Source organism: Chiloscyllium plagiosum, chromosome 33, assembly GCF_004010195.1.
Source record: "Chiloscyllium plagiosum isolate BGI_BamShark_2017 chromosome 33, ASM401019v2, whole genome shotgun sequence".
Lineage (NCBI taxonomy): Eukaryota > Metazoa > Chordata > Chondrichthyes > Orectolobiformes > Hemiscylliidae > Chiloscyllium > Chiloscyllium plagiosum.
Window position 1 is genome coordinate 427,433 of NC_057742.1, and position 23,521 is coordinate 450,953.

Sequence of the window (23,521 nt, forward strand, 5' to 3'; positions counted from 1 at the left end):
TACATTTACCTATCCACATGTCAAAGGTCTGAATATCCCAAAATATTTTACATATTGAAGACGACTCAAGAAGTAAAACCAAGACTTGAAACTGCAATTCTGAAATCTGTATAAATGCAAACAGATAACACTGACCACTTCAAACTGAGATAAACAGCATCCTGTTTTAAATATGGACATTTTGAATGTTAGGAATTACACTGTAGCCAGTGTAAGAGTGGGAATTGTATCTGGACTAAGCAAAACTGAAAAAAAAGTTTTCCAAACTGTCAGTATAGGCTGTGTTGGTGTGGGATCAGTGGCATAGAGCCTGACACCAATTGGTCAATTGTTGACCTTGAACAGTTTGGGGTCTCTCTGATTTTTTTTCCAGTGGTCCAGCAGTGGTTTCTGATTCACTGTTTGATTCTTTATAATAGTAATCTTACCTGCTGTAGCTCCCTGAGCTGTCAGGTAGTCACTGATCTGTCACTGCTTTAACTGTGCTGCTTTGAAAACCAAATTACATCTATCTGTGCCCAGCCTGAAGGTTTGTAAAGATTTTCATCACTGATAACTCTGTTTACCAAAGTCCTTAGCCACTTAATGAAATCACCAGAAACCTTTCTCAATGCTGCAGTCTGAGCTGACAGTATAAATACCCTGAACCTCATCTCTGTCAACTGGCCACTCTGCTTTGACTCAGAGCTGTGTCAGTCACTCTCCTGTGACTCTGAGCTGTGATAGCACAAACCAGCAGTGACCTGTTGTACATCAGGGTTGAATATGTTGAGATCTGCTGAGGTTGCTGATACATACCAGCTCTTCAATCCTCAGGCATATCTTCAGAACAACTATATGCCTCCTCGAGCCAACTTTGAGAATGAGGACTGTGTTGTTCCCTGGAAACTCCGCTGCTTTGCATCCTCATTCTCAACAGGTCAGTGAGTGGGGATGACTGGGTTAGTACAGCAGAGTGGTAGAAGGTTCAGTATTGTAGAATGAATGGGGGAATGGGGCATTGTATTACAGAGTGACTGAATGATGGAATGGGGGTGGGGTTTGTGAGTATTGTATAGTGACTGGGTGAGGTCCAGTGCTTCACAGGGACTGTTGGGGGTCAGTCTTGTAGAGGAACTAGTGAGGGTCAACATTATTCAGGGATTGGGTGGGGGTCAGTGTTGCAGAAGGACTGTGGGGTGGGGGATGTCAGTATTGTACAGTGGCTTTGGAGGCTGGGGAGGGGGTGTGGTGGAATCTGTGTTGTCGAGGAACTGTTTGGGGTCAGTTTTGTAGACTGACTGGGGCTGGTGTCAGTATTGGCCAGGTATTTGTCTTGGGTCAGCTGCAGTGCTCCAGCGAGGCTCAGCACAAACTGGAGGAAAAGCATCTCAGGTTCCATTTGGGAACACAGCAGCCTTTAGGATTCAATATTGATTCAATAATTTTAAACCTGAACACCTACTTCCCTGACTATGTTCCAACCCAACTCCCTAGGTCCTGTCATGAGATGGGCTGCTTTCAGCATTATCAACCAAATTTCACCCACTCAGCTCACTCGCTTCTCTTCTCCCTTTGCTTCTCTCTCTTGCTATGGGTTCCATCTCACCCCATCCCCACCATCGGCATAATTACTACTTTTTCCAAGCTGTTATCAATTCTTAAGACAGGTCACTAGATTTAAAACTGTAAGCCTGTTTCTCTCTCCACAGATATTGCCAGACCTGCTGAGTTTTTATTTCTGTTTCTATTTTTACAACAGTTACTTGGTCTTTTCTGTCTCTTGTCTGTATAACGTGTGCACTGATTATTTACACTGGAGCAGTGTTTGTTGCATTGCAGGAGAAATTCATGGCCACACGCTCCTGGACATTGGCTCTGGCCCAACTCTGTACCAAGTCATCAGCGCCTGTAAGTTCTTCAACAAGATTGTAATGTCTGATTACTTGGAGGTGAACCGGGAGGAACTCAGGAAATGGCTGAGAAGAGACACTGGAGCCTTTGACTGGAGTCCCTACATTAAATATGTGTGTGGCCTTGACGGAAAGAGGTAAACCTGTGTGTTACACCCGAGAGGCATTGTGGCATTGCCCAGAGAAGTCAATGCGTATAGGATCAGTCAGTGAAAGAATCTGTATATTTTAATGGAGGATTGAACAGATTTTAAGAACTAGCAAATAATGGCTAAAACAATTCTATCAAGGCAAACAAAAATGTGATAGAAAGCTAGCTAGTAATATAAAAAGGTTTCTACAAACATTTGAATAGGAAGAGAGTAACTGAAGCTAGCTTGGCCTTCGAGAGTGAATCTGGAGAACTGATAATGAAAAACCAATAAACAGATGAGGCTTTGAACATGTATTTTTCGTCTGTCTTCAGAGTAAAATATTTCCAAAAAAATAATTGAAAGCCCAGTGTTAACATGAATATAAGGCTACAGCCAAGGGCTGAAAAATAGGATTAGAATAATTAGGTAGTTGTTTCTGACCTGCACTTTTTCAGTACTATAGATTTCATTAACTTTATGAAAGGTGAACCTAAATCAATTGCAGTCATCATGAAAGAGCTACTGGGGAAGCTAATAAACCTAAAGGCTGACAAGTTCCCAGGATCAGATGGACTTGATGATTAGATTAGATTCCCTACAATGTGGAAACAGGCCTTTTGGCCCAACAAGTCCTCACCAACCCTCCAAAGAGTAATCCACCCAAACACATTTCCCTCTGACTAATGCACCTAACACCATGGCAATTTAGCATGGCCAATTCACCTGACCTGCACGCAGACACGGGGAGAATGTGCAAACTCCACACAGACAGTTGCCCAAGGCTGGAATCAGATCCAGGACCCTGGCGCTATGAGGCAGCAGTGCTAACCACTGGGCCACCGAGTCACCCTATCCCTAACCCTAATGATGGACTTCATCCCAGGGTCATGAAGGAAATAGTGACACAGATAATACATGGATTGGTTATAATCTAGCAAAATTCCTTAAATTCTGGAATAGTAGTTTGGAAAATAACAAAGAAAGAAGGGAGGCAAAGAACAAGAAACTGTGAGGCAGTTAGCCTAACTTCTGACATGGGAAAAGTTGTAGAATCCATTATTGAGGATGTTATAGCAACGGAATAAAATCACAACTTGGTCAGGCAGCACCAACATGGCTTCATAAGAGAGAATTGTTTCACTAAACTTACAGCTGCTCAAAGCGACATTCATGGCAATTGATAGAGAAATAATAGATACAGAGTTTATACGGAGTCTCTGCAGTGTGGAAACAGGCCATCTCGCCCAACAAGTTCACAGCAACCCTATGAAGAGCATCCCACCCAGGCCCATCCCCGAGCCCTATTCCTTTCCCTTTAACCTACATTTCCCATAGCTAATATGCTGAGCCTATCATGGGTAACTTAGCATATCCAATTGCACATCTTTGGACTGTGGAAGGAAACTAGAGCACCCAGCGGAAACCCATGCAGACACGGGGAGAACGTGCAAATTCCACATAGGCAGTCGTCTGAGGCTGGAATCGAATCTGGGTCCTGGGCATTGTGAGGCAGCAGTGCTAACCACTGAGCCACTCTGCTGTGTACTTGGATTTATAAAAGGCATTTGTTAAAATACCACATCAAAGGTTAGTACAATGATGAAATAGAGGAATAAGAAACAATATATTAGCACAGATTTGTAAAAAATGGTTAGCTCACAGGATGCAGAGAATTGAGATAAATGGTCTTTTGTGGATTGAGTGGAGTATCAGAGGAATCATTGCTGGGTCCTCAACTACTTACAATCTATATCAAAGATTTAAATGAAAGGACTCAGTGTATGGTGGTTAAGTTTACTGATGACACAAAAATAGATAGGAAAATAATTTGTCTGAAGGAAGTGGAGAATCTGCAAAGCAACTTAGACAAGTGAGAAATAAACATCAGCAGTTAGAGTAGAACAATGATAAAAATGAAAGGCTGCACAGACTGGGGCTGTTCTCCCTGGAGCATCGGAGGCTGAGGGGTGACCTTATTTACAAAATTATGACGGTTATGGATAGACCCTCCCCCTCACTTTTTCCTGGGATGGGGGAGTCCAGAACTAGAGCGCATAGGTTTAGGGTGAGAGGGGAAAGATATAAAAGAGACCCAAGGGGCAAATATTTCACACAGAGGGTGGTACATGTATGGAATGAGCTGCCAGAGGAAGTGGTGGAGGCTGGTACAATTGCAACATTTAAAAGGCATTTGGATAGGTATATGAATAGGAAGGGTTTGGAGAGATATGGGCCAGGTGCTGGCAGGTGGGAATTAGATTGGGTTGGGATATCTGGTTGGCATGGATGGGTTGGACCGAAGGGTCTGTTTCCAAGCTGTACATCTCTATGACACTAATACAAAAGCAACATCATAGTTAAACAGAAATTTAATGCAGAATGTAGTGGTATAGAGCAATGTGCCCTGGTACATGAATCTTAAATTAGTATGCAGGTACAGCAGGTGATTAGGAATAGATGGGTCAGTGTTGGGTTAGGAGGAATCAGAAGGTGATGAAGTACTCTGACAATAATGATTTTCTGTGCAGGGATCACTGGGAAGATACAGAGAGGAGACTACGGGAAACAATTCAAGAGGTCTGTCATTGTGACATCATGCAGGCAAATCCTCTGCACCCAAAGGTGCTGAATCCTGTTGATGCTATCAGTACCACCTTCTGCCTCGAGTCTGTGTGCCCAGATAAGAAATCACTGGAGGAGGCTTTAGCTAATATCAGCTCACTCCTGAAACAAGGTGGCTTCCTCCTGATGATTGGGGCACTCAATGAATCCTACTACCTGGCTGGGGAAGTGAAGCTCAGTGTCATTCCTCTTGATGAAGATTATGTGAAGGAGACAGTTAGCAGGTCTGGCTACAGAATCTGTACCTTCAAAACATACAACATGCCACCTGATCTGAACATTGGGGTTGATGATGTGTGCGCTGTTTTCTACCTTCAAGCACAAAAAATCTGACCTGTGTATTTGTAACTTCACTGCCAGAGGTTTCACAAACATTCAAATGCAACTGACATAAAAGCAGCTCCTGAGTCAGAGAGAGAAAATAGCTACACGACACTAGGGTAGACAGTCAAAGGGACTAGTCACACTCCCTAAGTTAGTGTGATATGTGTGTGTGCACACGCGTATAACTGAGACTGTCTGAACACATCTCTGGACTGACTCAAAAGATGCTTTTAGGCTCAATTTGTTAACCGTTTTTCATCAATAGCAGGAAAAGACTAATGGAAATGGATAAATAATTTGTCCAACTCTGGTAGTGTTTGATATGAATTGTTCAAATGAAGCTGAAGCTACTATAGCATGAACCAAACATTTGCAACACAACAGATCAGCTAACACTGCACAATAATCAGCATAGGCACACATGCTGTGTCCCTAAATATTAGATGCATGCTGTAACCATGTGTGACAAGAAGCTGTATTTGAGGCATGCTTAATGATTAGATGAATGCGTGTTTACCAGATACAATGTGTTTTTGGCATGTGAATGATGGTATTCATGTTCTAGGCATACATATACAAGCATAGGAAACAGAATCGTGCAGCGCACAGTTCCTGGTTCTTTTGAAGAACAATTTAGTTACTTGTTAATGCCACACTCCTACTCTTTTCCCATGCTCCTGTATTCTTCCATACATTCAAGCATTTAGCTAATTCCCTTTTTCAAGTTTTTTACTGAATCTGCACCCACCTGCTATCAGTGCATTCCAGATCCTAACTATTTTGTAAAAACATCAAGGTGCTTTTGGCTTCTTTGTCATCACCTTCAATCTGAGCCCTCCACTTATCAGTCGGGTACCGCAGGTAGATTTTCTTTATTGACTCGAGCAAAACTCCTGCTTATTTTAACCACCTTGATCACATCTCCTTTGAGTCTCCTCTGTTCTGAAAATTATAGCTTCTCCAATCTAGCTCCTGGATAATCTCTTTTTCAAATATTTCCAAACACCCCCTCAACTCTTCCTGAGTCTTGTTTCTGTAATGATTCAATATTGCTCTAAGTGTACATGTGATACCCGGCCTGTTTATAAAGTTGACTTACCTAATTGCAGTGTTGCGGGTTTTTCAATTTTTGTTTAAAGATATTGTGACAAAGCATCTCAAATAAATCACCAAACATAAAATTAAACTATTATTGCATTCAGAGATTTTGTGCTTAAGAGTCAAAGGTCAGATCATAAATTTTGAAGACTATCTCTTCAAAAGAAACTTCACAATGGACAAGAAATGACTCTGCAAAACACAGGACTGTATTAAATACCAAGAAACACTGAGAAAGACTATGATAAACACCAGGGAATACAGAACTGTACAGTATGAGGCACTGGGTAACAGCAAGAATGTTAAACACCAGGGAATGTAAAGTAAGACCAGCAGTTACTGCTCATCTTAAGTTCCCATTGGCAAGGTAATGATCCTCTAACCACAGTTTTCATGTAATAGTGCTCCTATGAGTTATGATGTTAAGAATTCCCAGATTCAGACAGATTTATTAAAAACTTTATTCGTTTATTCAAAATTATTTCAGACATTCAGTGAATGGGTTTAACCACTCAATTCAGACATTTCAGGGTGCCCGGCGAATGCATTAAACAGGAGAAAGCTTACTCATAAATTACTGAATAATTCTAACTCTAATCTGTGCAGCAGTCTTGTGACCAACTTCACCTATGACTTCCAATACAAAAACAGCATCTGGAGCAGGAGACAGAGATAGGAGCAGGGTAGTGGAGTCTTGCTGCTACAGGTGTGCACAGAATCACAATGAAGTCAAAGTAGCAAATTCAGTGCACGAATGTGGTGTGAAGGACATTTTCTGGGCTGATTGAATCTGAGCAAAGAGTGAATGAAGCCTCCACTCCTTCCTTCCTTCCATCGTTTACCCCTCCACAGGCTCTATCTCATACCCAGAAACACAGTCAGGCTGCTCCAGGTATTTTCTACCACTTGGTGGCAGAGCTGAAAAGGAAACACAATCTTAGATTTTTTTGTAAAGATGCAGTTGACTAGCGGGGGCTCAGTCCAAACACCAAAAGGTGGAAACACAGTCATGGAGACCCTGGAGTGTCAGAGGCTGAGAGGTGACCTTATAAAATCACAAGGGGCATGAATAGGATAAATAGGCAAGGTCTTTTCCTTGGGATGGGGGAGTTCTGAACTACAGGGCATAGGTTTAGGGTGAGAGGGGAAAGATATAAAAGGGACCTAAGGGACAACTTCTTCACACGGAGGGTGGTGTTTCTATGTAATGAGGAAGTGGTGGAGGCTGGTACAATACAGCATTTAAAAGGCATCTGGATGGGTATATGTATATGAAGGGTTTGAGGGATATAGGCCAATTAGGACTTATACACTTGGTGGCAAGGACCTGGCGAGTGTTGCTGAACAGAGACCTTGGAGTGCAGGTTCATAGTTCCTTGAAAGTGGAGTCGCAAGTAGATAGGATAGTGAAGAACATGCAATAAGAAAGTGCAAATACTAAAAGCCATAATGCAAGGGTCAAGCCCTCCCACAAAATCATCATTGTCCTCACTTAGAAAGGACAAAAGTAACACAGCTGCAACCAGCCAGAGAAATAAAAAAAAGACAACAGTTCCCTAATGAGAACTAAAATATAACAGTATACACTGGCCATGTAGCCAGTCAGCTCAGAAATCAGTTCTCAAAAAAGAACATGGAGTGCAGTTAGGATTTCAATATCTCAGATAAAATTATCTCCCCAACCAATGGTTCTGATTAAAAATGGACATGGAGCAGCATTTTGGGCGGGGAGTGGTTATTTGGCCCATAGTCTCTGTGCCAAATCTCTAGAAGAGAATCATAGCCAGTTCTACTCTCCTCCTCTTTTCCCAAATTCCTCTTGTCAAGACAGTTTCTTTATTAATTTCTGATTTTAATTGCAGATAAATGTGAAATGAATTGTTTTAAAAACTCATTCGAAGTGGTGTAAACACGGTTGCTTGTTCAAGTAGTGCAGGAAGGTTAATTAACAGTTCACAGACCAAAGGCCCTTTGCCTGCCAACAATGATGAGTTTGTGTCCCAAGAAGTTGAACAGCTTGTGGGTGTTAACGATACGGCCAAAGGCATTCAGACCTCTGGAAGGGCGGTGGAGTCTTTCTCTATAGTTACAAAAGTTAAAGCATAAAGAAAGCCAATTTGTTTTCCCTCACAGTTGCTGTAAACTGGCTTCTAACCCATAGCTAAGAGACCTGGCAATTTGTCAAATAGTTGCTCTGTGCCCTCTATGCGGAAGTAATACATTCCTGAAGAAAGATGGAGAAACAGCAAATCCTGACAAGTAAAAGTATCAATGCAGACAGACACCATTGAAATGCCTTCAGTTTTTCCTTCCATATATAACACCAATTCTTTGTTTGGCTGTGTCTGTGCCAGGTGAGTTTTAAGGGGCTGGAGTTTTAATTAGTTGAAGTATATGTCGACAGTTCATATTTGTTCATCTGTAGCTCGAATCTATTTGTAATAAATAATAGTTCTTGTTTTATACAGAAATCTGGCATGTATTTTCTGTTAAGGAGAGTCTAAAAAGGCAGATAAACTGGGAAACTATTCTGATAAAATCTTAACTTTTGTGATGACTCTGGGAATAACAGAGTTTGACTTTCAGCACATCATCCCAGTGAGATGTGTCCTCTGCTTCAGGGTTCTGAGTCTTGACAGAATCCTGTCTTGCATCAACTGGTCAGCTTTAGTAGTGAGCAGTGTAATGTCCACGCAGGTGAGTGAGAACTGTCTCATATGTTCACATTCAGATGCAACAGCTCACAGGCAATTGCTTATTCCATTTTCACATAAAGGAGGTGCCGACTGTCATCAATTAGAAAGCTGGGAGCAAAAAGAGACAGAGACAGACAAGGAGAGTGTTAATGTAATCACAATTGTATGTCTTGCTGAAATGCAACATCATCCTTATATCTACAAGGTAAAGTTTTCTACAATAAGCAGTTTAGACCAGCCTTCCAACTCCAGAATATATCCATCTGTCAGCAGAATGGAAGACCGACAACACAGACATTTACTACAAGTGATGTCCTCATGTAGAGAATGTTGAATCCAATAACAGACTCGCAAAGACCAAGGGAGACTGGTGTTCAGTATCAGGGTCTTAGAGGGGGTCTGGCATTCTGCCTTCATACTGATCTCCAACACTTACCTCATGAGCCTATAATGTGGAGGCTGCAGGCTGCCCTCTTAGAATTACAGATTTGATTTCTTGGACTGCGGTTGGAGTTGTTTAGCATATTTTAACAAGTCTATGAACACAGGACTTGAGCAAATTCAAAATGTTCTTTCTTCTGGTCTTTGATTTCGATCATATTGAGGGAAGAAGGACTTCAGTTAATAAACTTTTGTCTTGTATAGGAATATCTCAATTGGAAACAGAATTAGGCAATTCGGCCCCTCAAGCCTGTACTTTTCAATAAGTTCAGTGCTGCTCTGTTTGTTTCAAATTTCACAGCTCTAGCTAACCCTAATAATCTTTGATTCCCCTAACAAGAGTTTATCCACCTCCGCCTAAAAATTATTTAATGTCCTGTCTCCAATGCTTTCTGATGCAGAGAATTCCAAAGTTGCACAACCCTCTGAGATATACTTTGTCCTGCAAAGGTGATCCCTCATTCTAAAGCAAAGCTCTCTAGTTCTGGACTGACCCACAAGAAGAAATATCTTTTCCACATCCAACTCATTCAGGATCTTACATGGTTCAACCAAGTTATCCCTCACTTCTAAATCGCATTGGAAACAAGTATAGCGTGTCCAACCTTGACTCATGAGGAAACCCACTCATTCTAGGGATCACTAGTAAATGCCCATTGAACCACCTCCAAAGCATTTAGATCCTTCCTTCAGGAGGGAGACCCAATCTGAGAACAGTATAAAGGACACGGTCCAACCAATATTCTCTATAACTGAAACACTATGTTTACTTTTATATTCAAGTCTTCTTGTAATAAAGGACTGAATTTTTTTACCGCTCTTGATTAAATGCTGCACTTGTAAGCTAACAGTGACTACAGCACCAGAACACCTAGATCTCTGCTTATTGAAATTCTGCAGTCACTCTTCATTCAAATAACATTTTGTATTTTTTTTACTCTTAGAGTCATAACGATGTATAGCACGGAAACAGACCCTTCGGTCCAACTCGTCCATGCCGACCAAATATCCCAACCTAATCTAGTCCCATTTGTCAGCATTTGGGGCGGCACGGTGGCACAGTGGTTAGCACTGCTGCCTCACAGCGCCAGAGACCCGGGTTCAATTCCCGCCTTGGGCAACTGACTGTATGGAGTTTGCACATTCTCGTGTCTGCATGGGTTTCCTCCGGGTGCTCCGGTTTTCTCTCACGGTCCAAGGATGTGCAGGTTAGGTTAATTGGCCATGCTGAATTGCCCATAGTGTTAGGTGAGGGAGTGAATGTAGAGGAATGGGTCTGGGTGGGTGCGCTTCGGTGGGTCAGTGTGGACTTGTTGGGCCGAAGGACCTGTTTCCACACTAAGAAATCTAGTCCCATATCCCTCTAAACCCTTCCTATTCATATACCCATCCAGATGCCTTTTAAATGTTGCAATTGTACCAGCCTCCACAATTTCCTCTGGCAGCTCATTCCATACACGCACCACCCTCTGCATGAATACGTTGATAAGTCTCTTTTATATCTTTCCCCTCTCACCCTAAACCTTTGCTCTCTAGTTCTGGACTCCCCCACGCCAGGGAAAAGACTGTCTATTTGTCCGATCCATGCCCCTCATGATTTTATAAACCTCTAGAAGGTCACCCCTCAGCCTCCAAAGCTCCAGCGAAAACAGCTCCAGCCTATTCAACCTCTCCCTACAACTCAAATCCTCCAATCCTAACAACATCCTTGTATAACTTTTCTGACCCTTGCAAGTTTCACAACATCCTTCCTATAGCAGGGAGACCAGAATTGCATGCAATATTCCAAAAATGGCCTAACCAATGTCCTGTACAGCCACAACATAACCTCCCAACTCCTGTACTCAATGCTCTGACCAATAAAGGAAAGCATATCAAATGCCTTCTTCACTATCCTATCTACCTGCGACTCTACTTTCAAGGAGCTATGAACTTGCACTCCAAGGTCTCTTTGTTCAGCAACACTACCGAGGACCTTACCATTAAGTGTAGAAGACCTGGATGTAGGTTTGATCGCTGAGCTGGAAGGTTCATTTCCAGACATTTCGTCACCCTACTAGGTAACATCTTCAGTGGGCCTCCGGGTGGAGCACTGTTGATAAGTCCTGCTTTGTATTTATATGTTTATAGACATTTAAATACAAAGCAGGAATTATCAACAGTGCTTTGCCCAGAGGCCCTCTGAAGAATTTACCTTGTAGGGTGACAAAACATCTGGAAATGAACCTTCCAGCTCAGCAAGCAAACCTACAGCCAGAACCTCAAACTGAGCTACAAACCTTCTCAAAACTTGTATAAGTCCTGCTAAGGTTTGTTTTCCCAAAATGCAGCACCTCACATTTATCTAAATTAAACTCCATCTCCTCAGCCCATTGGCCCATCTGGTCAAGATCCCATTGCAATTGGAGGTAACCTTCTTCGCTCCCCACTACACCACCAATTTTGATGTCATCTGCAAACTTAATAACTATACCTCTTATGCTCATATCAGGTCATTTATATAAATGTTGAAAAGTAGTGGACCCAGCACCATCCTTGTGGAACTCCACTGGTCACAGGCCTCCAGTCTGAAAAACAACCCTCCACCACCACCCTCCTCTGTCTTCTTTCTTTGAGCCAGTTCCATTTCCAAGTGGTTAGTTCTCCCTGTATTCCGTGAGATCTAACATTGCTAACCAGTCTCCCTTGGGGAACCTTGTCGAATGCTTTACAGAAGTCCATACGTCTACCACTCTGCCCTCAATCCCCTTTGCTACTTCTTCAATAAACTCAATCAAGTTCGAGAGATATGATTTCCACGCACAAAGCCATGTTGACTATCCCTAATCAGTCCTTGCCTTTCCAAATACATATAAATCATGTCCCTCAGGACTCCCTCCAACAATTTGCCCACCACAGAACACAAGCTTACCAGTCTATAGTTCCCTGGCTTGTCCGTACCACCTTTCTTAAATAGTGACATTATGTTAACCACTCTGTGACTACTGATGACACAAATATCTCAGCAAAGGGCCCAGCAATCACTTCTCTAGCTTCCCACAGAGTTTAGGGTACACCTGATCAGGTCCTGGGGATTTATCCATTTTTACACATTTCAAGACATCCAGCACTTCCTCCTTTGTAATATGGACATTTTTCAAGATATCACCATCTACTTCCCTACATTCTCTATCTTATATGCTCTTCTCCACAGTAAACACTGATGCAAAATATTCGTTTAGTATCTCCCCCATCTCCTGAGGCTCCACACAAAAACCTTGCTGATCTGTAAGGGGCCCTATTCTGGCTCCAGTTATCCTTTTGTCTCATGCATTTGTAAGAACCCTTTGGATTCTCCTTAACCCTGTTTGCCAAAGCTATCTCGTGTCCTTTTTGCCCTCCTCATTTTCCTCTTAAGTATACTAGATTGGGTTGGGATATCTGATTGGGTTGGACCAAAGGGTCTGTTTCTGTGCTGTACATCTCTATGACTATAACTCTATACTCCTACTGCCTTTATACCTAAAGGCTTCACTCAATCTATCCTGTGTACACCTGACATATGCTTCCTTCTTTTCCTTAACCAAATTCTCAATTTTTTTAGTCATCCAGCATTCCCTACACCTACCAGCCTTTCCTTTCCCCCGAAAGGAATATACTGTCTCTGGACTCTTGTTATCTCATTTCTGAAGGCTTTCCATTTTCCAACCGTCTCTTTACTTATGAACATCTGTCCCCAATCAGTTTTTGAAAGCTCTGTCTAATACTGTCAAAATTAATCTTTCTCCAATTTAGAACTTCAACTTTTAGATCCGGTCTATCCTTTTCCATCACTATTTTAAAACTAATAGAATTATGGTCCCTCGCCCCAAAGTGCTCCCCCACTGACACCTCAGTCACCTGCCTGCCTTATTTCCCCAAGAGTAGGTCAAGTTTTGCACCTTCTCTAGTAGGTACATCCACATACTGAATCAGAAAACTTTCTTGTACACACTTAAATTAGATTAGATTAGATTCTCTACAGTGTGGAAATAGGCTCTTTGGCCCACCAAGTCCACACCAACCCTCCATAGAGTAACCCATCCAGACCCATTTCCCTCTGACTAATGCACCTAACACTATGGGCAATTTAGCATGGTTAATTCACCTGACCTGCACATCTTTGGACTGTGGGAGGAAACCGGAGCACCGAGAGGAAACCCACGCAGACACGGGGAGAATGTGCAAACTCCACACAGTCAGTCGCACGAGGCTGGAATCGAACCCGGGTCCCTGGCGCTGTGAGGCAGCAGTGCTAACCACTGAGCCACCATGCCACCCACAATTCTGTTCCATCTAAACCTTTAACACGATGGCAGTCCCAGTCTATGTTTGCAAAGTTAAAATCCCCTACCATAACCACCTTATTGTGCTTACAGATAACTGAGATCTCCTCACAAATTTGTTTCTCAATTTCCCACTGATTATTGGGGGTCTATAATACACTCCCAATAAGGTGATTATCCCTTTCTTATTTCTCAGTTCCACCCAAATAACTTCCCTGGATGTATTTCCGGGAATATCCTCCCACAGTGCGGCTGTAGGGCTATCCCTGGTCAAAAATGCCACTCCCCCTCTTCTCTTGCCTCCCTTTCTATCCTTCCTGCAGCATTTGTATCCTGGAACATTAAGCTGCCAGTTCTGTCCATCCCTGAGCCATGTTTCTGTAATTACTATGATATTCCAGTCCCATGTTCCTTATCATGCCCCGAGTTCACCTGCCTTCCCCGTTAGGCCTCTTGCATTGAAATAAATGCAGTTTATCAGTCCTATCTTTTTTCTCTGCTGTTCCTTCCTGCCACTGACTGTTTGACTCTTTTATTCTCAATTGTACCAGTTTCAGATTGATCTCTTTCCTCACTATTTCCCTGGGTCCCACACCCCAACCTTACAAGTTTAAATCCTCCTGAGCAGCTTTAGCAAATCTCCCTAACAGTATAATAGTCCCCTTCCAATTCAGATGCAATTAGTCCTTCTTGCACAGGTCACTTCTACCCCAGAAGAGATTCCAATGATCCCAAAACATAAATCCTCCTCCCCTGCACCAGCTCATCAGCCATACACTCATCTCCTCTATCCTCCTATGCCTACCCTCACTAGCTCACAGCACCAGGAGTAATCCAGATATTACTACTCTCAAGGATCTCCTTTTTAAATTCCTGCCTAACTCTATATTCTCCCTTCAGAATCTCATCCTTTTCCCGTCCTATATCATTAGTTCCAATGTGTACAACAAACTCCTGCTGGACCCTCTCTCCCTTGAGAACATTCTGCACCCTCTGAGACATCCCTGATCCTGGAACCAGGAGGCAACACACCATTCTGATTTTTTTACTGCTGGTCACAGAAACATCTGTCTGTGCCTCAGACTAGAGAGTCCCCTAACACAATCTCTTGGAACCAGACGTACCCCTCATTGCATTAGTGCCAGTCTCGATACCAGAAACTTGGCTGTTCATGCTACGTTCCCCTGAGAATCCATCACCTCCTGCATTTTCCAAAACACCATACTTGTTTGAAATGGGGATAGCCACAGAATACTCCTGCACTACCTGCTTACCTTTCCTGGAGTTAGCCCATCTATATGACCGTATCTGCGGCTTTTCTTCCTTCGTATAACTGCCATCCATCACTTGTTCTTGTATTGTCTCTAATTGTCGCTCCAACTGATCCATTCGGTCTAATAGAATTCACAACCAACGGCATTTATTGCAGATGTAATCCTCAGTAACACGTAAACTCTCCCTAAACTCCTGCATCCGATAAGAAAAGCAAATCACTCTACTAAAGGCCATTTTTGCTTCTTCCTATCTACAGACCCAGAAAATAGCACCGTCTCATTCCTCTACAAACACTGCTCCAGACTATCTTAATACTTATGGCTTATATTTAAGCTTAATCAAGAGACAAATCTCAGTAAAACATAATCAAGAAATAATCCACTCTACTCACTATTATAGATTTTCAGCAAGGCCACACTTAAAACTATTCACTTATCTGTTTCTGTGTTGCGACCTCTCCCAAACAGGTTCCTCAAAGATCAGTTGTGAATTTCACTGTTTGTTAATTTTCCTAGACGCATGCCAATGTCCAGCGATACATCAATTCAACAGCAAAGGCAGTAACTGTGCAGGTTCACCGCTGTCAGTTTGCAGTGTGGATTTCTTTCTCTCTCTCTCTCTCTCTTGCACTGGCTTGACCATGTGCTGTCTTTGTCCGTTCCTCTCCCTTTTAAAAGTGCCATGTTTGAATTTTTATTTCTCTCCAAAGTTCCAAAACAATGCAACAGCATATAAAACAGTAATTGTGGCTCCTGGAATTCGAGAAAATCACCTCCAACACCTAAAATACCTCAAAAAAAGGTGCAGCCTGTTACAGTCAGAATTTCTTCCCATCCTCCATCTTGGATTACTCAGAATCCTCTTCTTGCTAATTTCACATTTTCCCCCATTACAATACATCTGTTAGATTTTTGCCCAATCTATCAATACTCATCTCCAGTCTCATGTCACCTTCACAGCATATTTTCATAGCTATCTTCATGTCATCTTCAAACTTTATCCACCATGCCTCACTCTCCTCATTAAGTCATCGATATAAATTGCAAAGCCCTCCAGACACATCCCGATGAGATTGCACTTGTTGCGTCCTGTGGCATTTTCTCAAATGTCTTCTGCAAGTTCAAGACCAATGTGTCAATGGACTCCCCTTTATCCACAGTTACTACTTCAAGGAACTTCAATTAATTTCTTCCTCACAGAAAATACTGACTCTTCCTGACCACCTTGAGCTCTCTCCCCCCCCGCCAAAAAGTGGTCAGTTCCAGCTTCCTTAAATGATTAGTTCTAACATCTTACCCAAAACGGATGTCAAGCTAACTGGCCTCGGTTTCTGGTTTTCTGCCTTCTTCCCTCATTGAATACAGATTTTATTTCCTATTTTCTAGCTTACAGAACCTTCCAGAATATATGACTTTTGAAAAATTAACGTCAGCGCATCTACTCCTCAGCCACCTCTTTCAAGACATTAGGATAAAGTGTACCAAGACAGAAGGATTTGCCAGTGTACAATAACATCAGTTGGCTCAGTATTGCTTTCCTAATGATTATAATTTCATCAAGTTCCTCCCCTCAAACTCATTTACAACTGTTACTGGGTTATTTTGTATCCTCTACAGTGAAGAGGAACAGCAAAATATATTTCATTCACCATTTCCATATTTTCTCCTATTGACTCCCCATTCTCATTCTCTAGCAGATCACTCACTGAACATTTGTCTTTAAATCCCTGCAGAAACTCTTGTTGTCTGTCTTCACGTTTCTAATTAGCGCCCTCTCATGCTCTTTCTTCCTTGTGATTTAACCTTTTGTTCATTTCCTTCCGTTCTTTTTATTCTGATGAATCATCTGATCCACCACTCATCTTTATGGAAACAAGCTTTGTGCCAACTTAAATTTGATGCTTCCCTCAACTTTAGTTAATCATGGATGGTTGTTCCTTCCTCCAGAGCTTTCTTTACAGTAGGAATGTTATCTATCCCGAGAGCTCTGAAATATCCTCTAAACGCTTGCCATACTTCTCTATTGATCCATTTCTCAGCCCTGTATTCAAGTTCACTTCAGCTAGCTCAGCTTCCAAGTCCACATAGTGGCCTTGATTTAAGTTTAAAACACTGATCTCACATTTGCTTCTTTATCAGGTTAGATCTAAAATTCAATTAGTATTGTGGTCGCTGCTGTCCAGAAATGCCTTTACACAGAGGCCATTAATTAATCCTATTTCATTAAACAAGACCAATTTTAATATAATCTGCTCTGATTGGTTCAAGGACTTGATACTCTAAGGACCTACCTTAAAAACATTCTATAAACTCCTCATCCAGGCTACCACAGCCAAGCTTGTTTTTCCAGTTTATATGAAGATTAAAATCATCCATGGTTATTGCTGTCCCTTTATCACAAACACCCAAATTATTACTTCTTGCATATTTTGCCCCATTTTACTGTTGGTGGGGTGGAGTGTCCGGTAGATCTCTCCCACTAGCAACTTCTTTACAACTGCTCATCAACCATCAGAAAGCTAAGCTAGTTCAGAAGTCTCCTGTGGCTATTCCTCTCTCAAACAGATATTCCATTTCAGGTACTGTTGAAAGGGCTAGTCTCTTTCAGAAAAATAGAAATGGGAGTCAGAGCTTGGGCAGAAGGAATGAACCTTGTGTTAAGTGGGGTTTGCCAATATTTAAAAGAATAATTGATATAGGGAACTTTCCTGTCAGGGGAACAGGCAGGAGGTTCTGCAGCAGTGAGTGTGAATCTAAGATAGTATTTTGCCTTAGTGGTGCCAGGATTCAGGACTACCCAAAATTCTTGAAGCATATTGTCAAAGGGGAGAGATTGAGAAGCTGGAAGCTGTTGTATCCATTGGTAGGAATGCAATAGTTAGGGAAAGGGTTAAGGCTTTGCAGAATGAATACAAGAGGTTAGGTAGAACGCTAAAAAGCTGAACCTCAAAAGATAATCATCTCTGGTTGACTCTTGGTGCCACATGCTAGTGAGAGTAGGAATAAAAAGATAGGACAGTCAAATCAATGGTTGAAGAGATTGTGCAATGGGCAAGTATTCAGATTTTTGGTTCATTGGAATCTCTTCTGGGGTAGAAAAGACCTGTTCAAAAGGCATCACCTGAAATGGAAAGGGATCAACATTCTGGCAGAGAGATTTGCTAGTTCTATTTCAGAAGTAAAGAAAAATTCTGGATGGGAGGAACCACCATCCACAGTTAACTAAAGAAGATGGGGAAAAAATCAAATCTAAGGGAAAAAAGCTTCTAATGCTTCTAATAAAGATGATTGGTAGGCCAGATGGCTTGTCAGAATATAAAGCACCTTTATACTAAAACAGAGTGGGAATGAAGATTCCTAAGTATAAAGTATAAAGAAGTGCATGGTTCTGAATCAGAAAAGAGCAATTGAATTAGAAAAGACAGACAAGAGCAAGTCAGAAAACAAGGTAACTGAAGAATTAAACTACATTTATTTCAATGCAGGGGATCTTACAGTCAGGCTGATGAACTCAGGGTATGTGTAGGAACATGGGACCGGGATGTCGCAGTTATTACAGAAACTAGGCTGAAGAAAGGACAGGAGGGACAGAAGAGGAAGTGCTGGAAGTCTTAGAATACATAAAGATAGATTAATCTCTGGGACCTGATTAACTGTATCTCAGGACGTGTGGAAGTTAGGGAGGAAATTGTGGGGCCCCTAACAGAAATATTTGTATCTTCTATAACCACAGGTGAGGTGCTCGAGGACTGGAGGGTGATGAGTGTTGTGCTTTAAAGGAGAAGTGTGTGAACTACAGATCTGAGTGCCTGATATTGGTGTTGGGTAGGTTGTTGGAGGTGATTCTGAAAGATAGGATTTACATCTATTTGGAGGGGCCAGGACTGATTAAAGATAGCCACAGCATGGTTTTGTGCAAGAGAAATAGCGTTGCACTAACCTGATCAAGTTTTTTGAGAAAGTAACCAAAAAGATTGATGATGACAGAACAGTGGACATTGCTTACATGTACTTTACCAAATCCTTTGACAATGTTCCACATGGTAGACTAATTAGTAAAGTTAGATCACATAGGATTCAGGGTGAGCTTGCCATTTGGATACAAAATTGCCTTAACTGGAGACAGAGTAAGGCGATGGAGGGCTGTTTTTCAGACTGGAGTCCTGTGACCATTCACGTTCCACAAGGATTGGTACTGGGTCCACTTTTGTTCATCACTTATATGAAATAATTTGGATGAGAATATAGGATGCATAGTTAGCGAGTTTGACCACGACCACCAATTTTGGTGTTGGTTGCAATGAAGAAAATTGTCTAAGATTACAAAGAAATCTTGATCAATTGGGTCAATGAGCTGAGGAGCGGAGATGGAGGTTAATTTGGATAAATGCGAGGTATTGCACTTTGGTAAAACAAACAAGGGCAGGACTTATATAATTAATGATAGGGGCTGGGGTAGTGTTGTAGAACAGAGATACCTAGGGATTCAGGTACACAATTCTTTGAAATCTGCACCACAGGTAGACAAGGTGGTTAAGAAAGCATTTATCACTTTTCATAGAAATAGAATCCTTCCAGTGGGGAAGCAGACCATTTGGCCCATCAGCCACATCGACCTTCTGAACAGCATCCCATCCAGACCAATCACACACCCTGTCCCTGTAGCCCTGCATTCCCCAAGGCAACCCATTTAGCCTGCACATCCCTGGATGCTATAGTCAATTTAGCATGGTCAATCTACCTAACCTGCACATTTTTAGACTGTGGGAAGAAACCCACAGACATGGGGAGAATGTGCAAACTCCACACAGTCAGTCGCCGTGAGGCAGCAGTGCTAGCCACTGAGCCACCATGCCTTCATTGCTCAGCCCTTTGAGGACAGGAGTTGGAATATCATGTTGAAGTTGTACAGGATTTTAAGGCCTCTGAAGTACTGTGTACATTTCTGGTCGCTGTGCTATAGGAAGGATATTATTAAACTAGAGAGGGTCAAGAAAAGATTTATCAGGATATTGCCGGGAATAGAGGGGTTGAGATATCAAAATAGCTGGGACTTTTTTTTCCACTGAAGCTTAGGAGGTTGAAGAGGTGACCATATAGAAGTTTAAGGTCATAAGGGGCATAGATAAGATAAATAGCAAGGGTCTTTTCCCTAGGGTAGGGGAGTTCAAAATTAGAGGGCATATTTTTAGGGCGAGAAGAAAATGTTTTAAAAAGGACATGCTGGCAACCACAGTGGTTTGTGTATGGAATGAACTACCAAAAGAAGTGGTAGATGCAGGCAATTACAAAGTTTAAAAGACATTTGGATAAGTTCATGAATCTGAAATGTTTGGAGGGATATGGGCCACACATAGGCAAGTAGGACTTGTTTAGTTTGGTAAATGGTTGGTGTGGACTAGTTGAACTCAAGGGTCTGTTTCCGTGCTGTATGACTGAATTGCTAAATATCTGATGAGATTTTTCAGGGATGTTGGGAAAAGCCAAGTGCAGTGAATAACAGGATAACTTGAAGGAGAAAGTGAAGCCACAGTGAACTGCATGACGCCCTCCTTAGCGAAGACAGCTACAGAATAGTAAATCTCATCACTGACCTGTAAAAAAGGAATGGCACAGGGATGGTGCTGAAATGCCAGACTGCATGAGCATCAAACACCCACAGCAATGGAGGGAAGTCCAGGAGTTCAAGCAAAGCCAGTCCATGCAGCATCATGACAACCACCATACACTTCCACACATAGGGGAGGTGACATCGGTTCCAGAGGCACCAGCTGAGCCACCACAGGAGGTTAATCAACCCTGAAACCAGACAGTAAAATGCAGGCACATGAACATCTTAACATGAAAAATAACATACAACTCAAGTCTGCTCCTTCCTTCTGGAAAACCCTGGCTGGACTTTTACTTCAATCCTATTTTCTCAACCAATTCCCAAATCTCTTGATTAGAGAGTACAAAAGATTAGCCATCTTAAATCTTGAACATACCCAAGAGGCAAACCTCCACAGACTTCTGGAGTAAACAATACCAAAGATTCAGTGCTTGTTCTCCAAAATATTTCTTCTCAGATGACTCAAAGCTGGTGGGAAGTGAACAGTGAAAACGATGCTGAAATGTTTGAGAGATTCAGATAAGTTGAATGAATGGGCAAATGCATAGCTGGTGCAGTATAATGTGGATAAATGTGGAGTTATCCACTTTGGTCGCAAAAACAGGAAGGCAGATTATTTCCTGAATGTCTATAAACAAAAAGGGGAATGCACATGATATCACAGTGACCTCAAACACCAGTTGCTGCAGGTAAGCATGTAGAAAGTGAAGACAAATGGTATGAAGGCCTTCATAGCGAGATAATTCAAGTATAGGTGCAGCGATGCTTTGCCACAATTATGTTGGAGAAAGTGAGGACTATAGATGCTGGAGATCAGTTAAAGAGTGTGGTGCTGGAAAAGCACAGCCGGTCAGGCAGCATCAGATTCTCCTGCTCCTCTGATGTTGCCTGACCAGCTGTGCTTTTCCAGCACCACACTCTTTGATTGCAGTTATATCAGGCCTTAGTGAGACCCCACGTGGAGTACTGCTTGCAGTTTTGTTCTCCTTATCCGAGGAAGTATGTTCTTACTATGGAGGGAGTGCAACAGATGCAGGAAGCATGCTCCCAGAACCAAGGGTCACAGGATACAGGGTCAGCTGTTAGAAATAGCTTGACCCAGAGAGTGGTGGGCCTGTGGAATTCTCTACCATGGAAAGCAGTCAAGGCCAACACATCATGTGATTTCAAGAAGAGTAGGATATAGTACATTAGATTAGATTAGATTAGATTACACGGGGAGAACGTGCAAACTCCACACAGTCAGTCGCCTGAGGTGGGAATTGAACCCGGGTCTCTGGCGCTGTGAGGCAGCAGTGCTAACCACTGTGCCACCGTGCTGCCCACTTGTAGCTAAAGGGATCAAATGACGTTGGGGACAGCAGGAACAGGTTATTGAGTTGGATGACCAGCCATGTTCATAATGAACGGTGGAGCAGGCCAGAGCGCTGAAGCACTTACTCCTGCTATTTCTTTTTAGGTTTTATGTCTGCCCTAAACGCATCTTTACTCACTCACCCTGGAAATTTCTCCCATGCCAGGAATCAAACATCAAGCATACTCTCTCTACTTTTTTTTAATCTGCAAGTAAGCTCCACCAACAAAAGACAGGCTTCAATTTAGAAAAAAAGAGATATTGCATTTGTGTAATACAAATAAGGACATAATTTAAAATTAAGGGACCTTGAGTAGTCTTGCAGAACAGAGACACCTAGGGGTTGAGGTACAAAATTGTTTGAAATTTGAATCACAGGTAGACAGGGTAGTTAATGTGGCGTTTACCATGCTTGCCTTCATTGCTCAGACCTTTGAATATAACAGTTGGATTGTCATGTTGAGCTTACACAGGATGTTGGTGAGGTTTCTTCTGGAGTAGTGTGTGTAGTTCTGGTTACCTGGCTACAGAAAGGCTATTATTAAACTGGGGAGGGTTCGGAAAAGATTTAGCAGGATGCTACTAGGAATGGGGGGGCTTGAGATATAAAAATAGACTGGATAGGCTGGAACTACTTTTCACTGGAGCATAGGAGACTGAGGGGTGATCTTACTGAGATTTATAAAATCGTGAGGGGCATAGATAAGGCGAGTTCAAAACTAGGGGGCACATTAATGTGAGAGAGGAGAAAGATTTAAAAAATGACTTGAGGGGCAACTTTTTTTTTTGAAAAGCACAGCATAGTTCATGTGTGGAATGAATTGCCAAAGAAAGTGGTGGATGCAGATAGTTACAAAGACATTTCATTTAAATGACATTTGGATAAGTTCACGAACGGGAAAGGTTTGGAAGGATATGGGCCAAATGGAGGCGGTGAGAGTAGTCAAGTTTAGCAACATGGTCAGCATGAATTGGTTGCATCATAGTTTCCATATTTCATGACTAAGTGCCAGACAGGGACAGGATAGGGTTAGGTACAGAGTAAAGCTCCCTCTACTTTTTCAAACTGTTCGTTAAACTTTTTCTACTCATTTGAATTGCTAGCAAAGCTTCCTCTACACTGTCTCCATCAAACACTCCCCAGGACAAGCTGCACGGGCCTCACTACAGAGTAAAGATCTTGGTACTTAAACAGTGTGGGCTGGATTTAAACCCAGAGATAGAGAATGATTGCAACTTTAAATATATTCTTACTGAAATAAGGAATAAGATGAACTCCCGTCAGAGCCTCACTTACCTATCAAGACATTGGCAGCCATGTTGTACCCATAATCAAAATGCACAAAGGTGAGGTACCAGATGTGACATGTGAACAATCCAATGAGTAGGGCCCCAAAAAGACTGGCTGCCCAAGGGTAAGCCAAGCCCACGGTCCTGAAGAATGAACAAGCCAGATATGACAAAGCAACATTCAGCAGGTACAGTGGGTGAAGCAATGTAAAACAGAACCAAACAGCAGGGGATCCTACTCTTGCAATGCCATTCATTGCAAATTCATTATAAAGTGCCTCAAAATACTTTGTATAGTTGGACTGGACACTGTTGATAGAATGAGGTAAAAACAATGACTGCAGATGCTGGAAACCGGATTCTGGATCAGTGGTGCTGGAAGAGCACAGCAATGCAGGCAGCATCCGAGGACAGGCAAAATCGACGTTTCGGGCAAAAGCCCTTCATCAGGAATAAAGGCAGAGAGCCTGAAGCGTGGAGA

General features: G+C 42.2%; 2 protein-coding genes across 4 annotated transcripts in view; one reads left to right on the forward strand and one right to left on the reverse strand.

Moving 5' to 3' along the window:
* Nucleotides 1-701: 701 nt before the first annotated feature.
* LOC122539657 (phenylethanolamine N-methyltransferase) lies at nt 702-6,141 on the forward strand. Its single transcript, XM_043674655.1, has 3 exons — nt 702-919; nt 1,822-2,029; nt 4,555-6,141. Exons 1-3 carry the CDS (start codon nt 766-768, stop codon nt 4,979-4,981), a joined length of 789 nt encoding a protein of 262 aa, XP_043530590.1. The 5' UTR covers nt 702-765; the 3' UTR covers nt 4,982-6,141.
* A 1,270-nt stretch (nt 6,142-7,411) lies between these two features.
* pgap3 (post-GPI attachment to proteins phospholipase 3) overlaps nt 7,412-23,521 on the reverse strand; it is a 26,556-nt gene continuing 10,446 nt past the window's right edge. Inside the window, exons 5-7 of one of the 3 annotated variants that reach the window (XM_043674692.1) lie at nt 23,048-23,184; nt 20,380-20,584; nt 7,412-8,874 (exon numbers count right to left, since the gene is read on the reverse strand). In XM_043674692.1, the coding sequence (XP_043530627.1) occupies nt 8,826-8,874; nt 20,380-20,584; nt 23,048-23,184 (391 nt within the window). In that variant the 3' untranslated portion in view covers nt 7,412-8,825. Of the gene's footprint in view, nt 8,875-14,791; nt 14,906-15,298; nt 15,454-20,379; nt 20,585-23,047; nt 23,185-23,521 lie in introns of those variants that run through there. The other 2 variants (XM_043674691.1, XM_043674690.1) reach the window with 2 other exon arrangements.